At 30.7% G+C, this 8,925-nt stretch overlaps 1 protein-coding gene across 5 annotated transcripts in view; it reads right to left on the bottom strand.

Moving 5' to 3' along the window:
* Positions 1-986: 986 nt before the first annotated feature.
* Positions 987-8,925, bottom strand: part of LOC122270758 (dynamin-1) — a 22,178-nt gene continuing 14,239 nt past the window's right edge. For all 5 annotated transcript variants that reach the window (XM_043049387.2, XM_043049378.2, XM_043049381.2 and 2 more), the window contains 6 exons: positions 7,507-7,583; positions 6,484-6,630; positions 4,434-4,635; positions 2,680-2,775; positions 1,272-1,374; positions 987-1,116 (listed from right to left, as the gene is read on the bottom strand). In XM_043049387.2, coding sequence (XP_042905321.1) covers positions 4,469-4,635; positions 6,484-6,630; positions 7,507-7,583 — 391 coding nt within the window. In that variant the 3' untranslated portion in view covers positions 987-1,116; positions 1,272-1,374; positions 2,680-2,775; positions 4,434-4,468. The remainder of the gene's footprint in view (positions 1,117-1,271; positions 1,375-2,679; positions 2,776-4,433; positions 4,636-6,483; positions 6,631-7,506; positions 7,584-8,925) is intronic.

Raw genomic sequence — 8,925 nt, 5'->3', positions numbered from 1 at the left:
CGAAATTTAAATTGAAAGAACACATTATAATTCAAGCACTACAAGTATAATATTATTAGATGGAGCTCTTTTTCAAGCTCAGGCGTAAAAATTAATCGAAAGTAGTAACCCGGAAGTCGTACGACGAATTTTAACCACTAGCGTGATCTGTGCTTAGCCTTACACGATCAACCTTCTATAATTACAACCGATTACAGCAAAGAGGAAAATCTCCAAAAGACAGGGAGAGAGAGAGAGAGAGTTGTTTAAGGCCACTGGATTGTAAATTAACTAGGCCGCAACACTTATGAAAGACGATCATGGCTGACAATCTTTACTTTAAACAAGCCCATGAAAATTTATCTTGACTCACATTCTTGACTTTTTACGATTTTCCATTAATTACTTAAGCTAGGAAAAAATGTACATTTAAGAGATATGTCCTGCACTAAGAATTTAACATTTCTGTAGTATTTATACCTTTATCCGACAAAATTTAATAAAAAAGGTCTATTCCATGATCGCTCGTATTATAATCATCTTTTCCTAATCACCCGAATTACCAGAAAATAAATATATTTTATACCTTATGGTTTGTTTAAAAATTTTAAAAAGAAAACGGAAAAGTCTATTTTGTCTATATTTAAGAAAAAGTGCAGAAAGCTTTGCAGTTCCTTTCTTCCTTCAAAAATCTATATTTTAATTTTTCATCAAAAAGTAAATTTGTCCAGAACATTTAAACGAAAAATATTTTTCCTCAATAGAAAAATTCGATTGCATTAAGTCTCTCGCCGTTAATTTGCACATACATATAATTTTTATTATTTATAAACGATCTATTATTGTTTATTTTTTGTTTTTGCTGCTTTCTTGTGCAAAAATCAAACATAACATGCGAATAAAAAAACTACTTCATAAAGTACTTACCTGATAACATAGGACCGTTTACCCAGTGGTTTGCCACCACCTATGCTATCTCCCATTCTAATTTCGAAGTTTTTCAGCTCTTTTTGATGTTCGACAAGTTTCTGAGATATATCTGTCCGCAGCTGTGGCAAAAACTTGAGTATATGTGTCCTCAGAGTTTTTTGTAGCATTTGAATGAGATAAGGAATGCCCATTTTATGTTTAATGCTCCTAAATAAAAAGTAAAATTAAAAACAAACGCTTTGTAAAACAACTTCGATTTTAATAGGCCTCTCTAAGCGAAACATTATGAATAAATAAGCTAAAAACTTGCATTATACATTGCCATAGTAACAAACTTAAACTTGCTCAAAAAAACTACTTACTTGAAAGCTACGTGGTTTTCAAAGAATTCTCTCTCTTTCTTAAGTATCTCCTCCAAGTCTTTCTCGTCTTCAGTGTCATTTCTATTCACCACACCAACATATCCTGCGAGGAAAATATTAAAACGTAAGCCTTTAAAAAAATTTTATTAGTTTAGTTATTTCAGCTTAGTTTTCATAATAACGTTAATTAAAACTTCGCATAAAGTTCCAAGGATTTTTACAGATATTTTATAAAAAATGCTCTATATGAGTGAGAAATCTAAATTAATTATGAAAGATCTCTTTTTGCGATAAAATATTTTGTATAAGATCCATTTTTACTACAAAATTTTTTGAATGGTCCGCTAATGGACCCAATTTCTTTTATGCAAAACCCTGTTGCGCAAGGTATTCGTTAACATAATGATCACATTTACGTTTTTTAAATAAATTAAATATTCTATATACACAACAGCTGACATTAATGCTTTTTGCGCGAAATGTTATTTTTATACTGGGCACAGATATCACTTGGTAGTAAAATTTATGAATTTTATTGATTTCTTGAAATTAAAAAATTTACTTAAAATGATCTGGATCAATACAATATCTAAATAACATCGCACCAACTACAGTGCTGCTGAAAAAATATCTTCATTGATAATGGGTTAAAGTCTCCTTGCCGTGAGGGCTAACCATGGAAAGTTTTCGTAGATGTCCTCTCCATGTAAACGCAAATACGGGTTAGTTCCAGCAACATTTTCTCTACGAAGGAAAATTCCTCCCAATGCTTGATCCCTAGTTCTTTGTGTTCAAAATCATAAGCAGAGATGCAAACTTGCTCCAGACAGTAAATATATAGTTTAAAGTGGTAGTTTATCAATTGTGATTATTGGTTTAATAAATTCAATTTAGTAGATTTTTATCCACCACTATTTCTAAATAATTCTTAGGTTTATACAATTCACCACTTTAAAATACTAATGTCATGCCATACCTTTCAAAAAGCAAGCAAAAATAGTCAAATATCAGTAAAATTTATTTTGTAGTAATTTAAAGTTTCTTTAAATTATTATGGCGAGTCCGGAGCAGTTGGCATTTCTGCATAAGGTTACGAAGATAAACATAGTGGTAATTGTGTGCTCAAAATTGGGTCGGCTGTTCCACGACGGTTGTAAAATGAAAACAATCTAAATAAATTAAACATACTTATGAATGTTTATTATCATACAATGGAATTTATAAGCCCTTATAAAATAGAGAGTATATTTCTGTCAATAGTAATTAAATTTTCTTTTGACTACTTTTTGGAATCTTCTTCGGAAAGTTTATAGGTAAGTTAGACTTAAAATTAAATTTTAAACAAATGAAATTATTTTTTAAATAGTCATTATCCAATACTGGCACTTCTGAATTTCAAATCACCTACCTTTCTGTAGATATATTTTTCTATTTTCCAAAACATCCTTGTAATCTCCATCGTTAGGTCTATCAAGTTTAGTTACAACTCCGATGGTCCTTTCCCCTAAAAATTAAAACTTTTTTTCATTACATATATAAAATAATAAAAACAACTTACGTATAGTTAAATTTTTTAAAGAATTTTTTTCAAAAACTTTTTTTTAAATATAATTTAGTAGAAGAGGCTAATAAAAGTGAAAGTTTACGAGGTAGATTAAGTTTTATTACATCATGCGATGCAGAATATTGCAACAATTAGCAGAAGATGCAATATTAGCGTAAAGTGAAAGTTTAAAAATTTTATTTGAATTTTGATCGTATAAATCTGAAACTTTTCAGTATTTGGGTTGTTCAAGTATCTTTAAATCGAAATTGGGCCTAACCGACGCAAAATGTCCCATACATGAAGTATCATTGCTTTGCAATAGTAACTTAAATATCAGGTAACATTAGGTAATAAATTTAATAAAAATATAATCACAATTTATAACTTAACGCTTAAAAGCATTGCAGAGAAAATGCTTTCGTTTAAAACCTAATTTTCTAATAAGTCGTACGCACATTGGTGTTCTGAAACAAGAGAATTTTAAATTCTGAGCAATTATATCCGAAACTACGAAACATATTTTAATGAAATGCAGTGAAAACTTTGGATTGCAAGTTTCTTCTATAGTGGAAAATAACAGCAAAAATAACGATGGAAAAAAAGAACACTCCAGAAAAAAATAGTTTTCTTTCAGCCTAAGTGAAAGAAACTCATTTTCAAAATGATCGGCATTAAAACGATTTATAATTGTAATCAAGTTTAAAATATCAAGTTAAAGCCAACTTGAATTAATACTATCATTTTTAAATAAGCAAAAGAAAGAGCAGTAATTTCAAAGAAAAAAAAATTCTTATTTCCTAAGAAATTGATGACTAATTCTATATTATATGTAAATGAGTGAAAATCTAATTTTCATATCTTTTACTGTAAAATCTGATTTTAAAAACTATATAAAAAACTATTTAAATATAATTAAATTCTACTAATATTAATGAATTAACAATTTACGTATATTAAACAACACTAATACAAATCTTATATTGATTTCACAATTACAGATAACAATTTTCATTATCAAATACTGTTATAATAAGTTTGAATAGTCTAGCTTTTAAATAATATTATATATAAATTTTAATACTCTGTATTAATCTTAATAACATAAAAGTGGTTATTATTTTAAATAAAGTAGGTATGAAAAACTTAAATGTCACTCATTGTATTAAATTTAATAGCTTTAAAAGCTATGCTTATAATGCTTAGAAGAAACCATCAAAAACTTAATTTGTCATTTTTATTTTCTTCCCTTTAGTTCTATTTCTACCGTTTTGTCTAGTTTCTTCCAGTATCCTAAGTGAAAGAGATATCTTACAGAAAAAATTTCAAACCTTGTTAAGGCAAGGGCTATTACAATACAAAAAACAACAGCCTTAAGCAGATATATTACAAGCGTGATGACGTGTTGCATGTTGGGTGACCAAAACTGAACACACATTGAGCGTTTTTTAATAAATACCAGGAGGAGAGTACAAACATCTTTCCATGGATCACTAGTCATTATATTTCTCACATTTGTAAATTAACATTTCCTCATAACTGGATGAATTTTTTAAACTAACCACATATATTAAAGGTGGTCATTACAGAGCACCTTTTTATTGTTAAAACTGACTTACTCTTAGGATCCACTTCCCTTGCTATTTCAAGGGAATCACAAGTTAGAAAATCCTGAGTGGCAGGAATGATGGCAAGAATGGGCTTCCTTGGGCTCAATGTATTTCAGGACCATCTCTCGTACTTCCTGGATGTTACTACGGGCATCCCCGTCTGGAACGTTCCTGATCAAACCAGGCAAATCCACTACAGTTAATTTTAAAACTAACAAAAAGAAGGTTTTTTAATCAGTGTCTTTCATACAAATAAGCAAAAATATAATGAATAATTCTGACACCAAAATTAGAAAAATATTTTCCTAATGGCAAAAGTTAAAAATTTATTTTTTATCCACTTATAAATACATTCAGAATAAATTCCGCACCCTATGTTAACTTTTATTGACACGTATGATAGACCTCAAGAATAGGATGTTTATATCTAGGGGATTACGTCTAAATACCCAGCTCGCTCATGCTCATCGACCCACGAAAATGCTCACGAAATGCGACCCACGAGAACCTTTTAATACTGTTTAATACCACAAAATTTTTTAAACTTTAAGCAGATACAATGAATAACTCATTGTGATCGTATTTTGTGGACACTCAAAAGGAATTGTTGCCTTGTGACTGTTATACATCAAAAAGTTTTTTTTTTAAACTTTATTTTAAAAGTACTAGTGGGCTTAGCCCTCTGCTTGCTTTTGTGTAAAAGTAGATACGCCTTCGGGGGTTGGTACATCTAGGACAATGATTTCCTTCCATTTGTTGCTCACCCCCCCCCCCTNCCCCCCCCCCCCTCTAGAATTTGGATGAGATTTATCGCCTTTGATTTAAAAAAATATATATATACATCAATAAATTTGAATATGAGCTAAATTATACCAGATTTTAATTTCAATTAAAATGTAAATAATGAAACAATTTTATCCAGTCACATCAGAAATTTAACGCTTATCTCCTTGAATATTTTTTTCTATAAAAAGGAGATGTTTGAAGCGAAATAATTTATGCAAGAATAAAAAAAATTTAATATGATCTGGAGAAAATGAAAATTTAAACTAAAATGAGAGAAATAAAACCTGAAAATTGAAATACTCAATTGCTTATTTTTACCGTTTTAATGACTGTATTACGCTTGGTTGATTTCAGTTAAAACTTGAATACCAGGATTTTTGTTCGTTAGAATTAAGCATAGGTCTCCTTTGAAGCGAATGTCTAACCTACTCCGTTTTGTGAGAAGCTGGACGACCGAACTAAATCTTTTTACAGGATATGTTGACGGGATCCTGAAGAGGAGCGATTCGCTGGCTTTAATTTTTATTCGTAATTACAAATTTTTTCTTCTGAATACTCGTCATTGTTTGCCCACCTGAGTATTATCGCCCTCAGATTGGGAACCACTGATCTAGGACATTATATCTACTCATAGATATGACAACTTGCTTTTAAGATTACTAAAGCAGTTCAAAAGTCAATTATTGTTAAAAGGAAATTGTTTCTACGACAAAATTAGATACAAATTTGAGGAGTTAGCGTCTATTTCAAACACGGTGCTAGATACAGTGTACGACAAATACTTTTGAAAAAGGTAGAGAGAAAAATAATGTTCGATTATTCAGTAAGTAATTCTTCAGCAGTTAGTAATTCTTAAGATTTTAAAATCCTCTTCCACGCAATCAAACATTCTGATTTTAGGCCTACATCCAACTCAAGTTCAAGTTGAACTATGCCCGATTGGCTTATAAAATTTGTAAATGTTCATAATAATCTCCTTAGAATTGATCTGTTTGCTCCAACAATAAATTTTGATGTTTTCAGCCCTGCCTTTTTAAATAGTGAATAACCAGATCTTGATGTTAATCTGACGATTAAATATTATAGTTTGCAAGCTAATATTTAAAGGGACAACTAATAATACAATCTATTGCAGATATAATTTTTTCTCTTTTAGACTAAAAGTTTTTAAAACATAAGTAAGGGTGATTACTACGGAATTGTATCTCGCAAAAACAGGATGCCTTTTAATTTTTTTTTTAAACAAAGATTAGGAACTCATTATTATACTAACCTCGAGGAGAGTATATTTGCATGATTATGGGATCTGACGTGAATCCAGTAGGTCCTGGATACCTACGAGTCTCTGTTTCAATCTCCTCTCTTACTTTCTTGAAGTCAGTAAATCGGACTTCTGGCTTGTGAGAAAACACTACATACTCTGAAAATAAGTAAAGAAAAAAAAAAGAATATTAGATAATTCAGACACTAAAATTAGAAAAATATTTTCAAAATAGTAAAATTGATGATTTTACTTCCATTTTAAATATATTCTCTTAATTCTTTCCATGATTTATATACTACGTTATAATTCCTCATTTTAGTTTCTTAAAAATAGATAACAAGATTAAGATGTCTATATCCAGTGCACTGCATCTAGGTACCCTGCTCGCTGACGTTCATGAACTCACGAAACTGCTTTCGCAGTTCGCTTCAACAGTATGATATTTTACTAAAAAGTGACTAGATAATTGAAAAACAAAGCATAATAAATAATAATTTCAAGTAACGGAATAAAACAAAATTATTTTTCTCAAAATATTTATAGTTGGAGATATTAATCTTGCAGCTCAATTGTCTTTATACTGACATTTTTATAAGCAATCTTTTACCATATACAAATATAGATATTTATTTCCATTTAAAAAAATTAAGGTATCCTACTCTCTTTTTTTTTTTTTTTTTTTTTGTGTGTGGTATGCCTGTTTTAGGCAATGGGGGTGCGATTTTTCTTGTATTTCAGTGGCACCAGGAATTCTACTTCTGCCACGCCATTTACGCAACCACAACCCGCTTATAGGGCGGTATAGGCTTATAGTCACACACAAAGGAGAAAAGACATAGAACACACAGAGAAAGAAACATGCATGCCCTGCCCGTGATTCGAACCCAGGACCTTTCTGATGCAAGGACAGTTCCCTGCCCCCTACACAGGCCGGTCGGCTACTCTCTTGATGAGAAAGGAAAAAAATGTGCGATAATATATATTTTTTAATGTATGTATAACTAAAATAAAGAAAATTAAGCGAAATATTACCTTCATGTTGATTTGGGGTCATCTGAACAATGGTTGGTCTTCTGGTAACAGTACCAGTTCCCCGAGGTAAAAACTCCCTAAAACGAAATTACAATTTTCAAAATTGTTATAAAACTGATCTTTTTTAATTTAAAAAGTCTATAATCAATAATGAAATAATTGGGAAAGTTTGTATTTAATGTAATATAAACTGACATTAGCATTTTACACACATACTAATAAGAAGAGAAAATTTTCAAAGTTTTGTTTATCACTGCTTAGATAGGTATTGCGTAAAAAGTCATCAAAAGCTATTATTCTGGACTTCAAACAATGTGTGATAGTTTTATTTTTTAGATTGGCTGGATTTAATTTTGTATTAAAGATAGATTATGAAAAGTGAATATTGTGAAAGTTTGAGCCCCTAAAATTTTTTCCCCTTCCCTGTAGAAAATATCAACGTTCAAGGTAATTTCTTTAAAAGTGAAATATAAGGATGTTTCAAGAGGTTTATCTTAAAAAAGCAACTATACCTCCAAGCTGTATTTTGCTGCATTTGTATATCGATGCTTATTTATGGACAAACTTTCGTTTCCATGCGGCATTGTTGCTTTTCAGAGCCAAAAGAGCTCAGCCAAAGTTAGTGAGAAATTCTGTTTGATGATTTTCTGCTCTAAAAACTTTGGTAAAACAGCACCACAATAATTTCTTTGCTGAATATTAAAGTTCACCAATAGGACAGGTTGTGTGAATCAGCACTTTCCTAATTTATAGATGTTTATAGTAGCCGTTCAAACTTTCAAAAAATGGAAAATCTGCAAATTTTTATTTAGCTTTTCTCAAAACGACATTGCCGCTCAAAAAAATTTAAAAAAAAATAACTATATCATCTAATCGGTAAATTTATCTATCAGCACGTGGGGGCAAAAAAAAAATCAATGAGACCTCACCCCATTTTCAAGAAAAAAATTTACCAAAGTTTCTTATAAATGCTATGCTAGAAATCTCATTCCTCCTTTTTATAGAGACAGATGAAATTTATCTCTCCCTCTAAAATGAGCTAATATAAAGATAATATCTGTTATGAAAAGATATCTCTCTGTATTTAAAAGATAATCATGAAAAAAAAAACAGGAGTTGTGCCGTAAATTGAAAAGACACGCTTTTCTAAGTCATGTATTTTGTATTTTTTTTTATGACCGCCGTTGAACAGCCGACTCAATTTTTGGGTTTACGACTACTAATGTTCAACGCCGTAGCCTTATAATTTTGAACCAATCCAGAAGGCAAGGAAACTCCTGGATCAGTACCCCCAGAGGTATTGATTTGTTGTGGGAACATGGAGGACTTTGAGACTCGACAGATTTAACGTGCATCAGTCACCATTTACTACACGGGGAGTCTTCGGCCGGCGAGGATCGAACCCACGACCTCTTGGAT

Source organism: Parasteatoda tepidariorum, chromosome 4 (genome assembly GCF_043381705.1).
Source record: "Parasteatoda tepidariorum isolate YZ-2023 chromosome 4, CAS_Ptep_4.0, whole genome shotgun sequence".
Taxonomy (NCBI): domain Eukaryota; kingdom Metazoa; phylum Arthropoda; class Arachnida; order Araneae; family Theridiidae; genus Parasteatoda; species Parasteatoda tepidariorum.
Note: the sequence above shows the minus strand (reverse complement) of the source record. Positions and strands in the feature narration are given on the sequence as shown.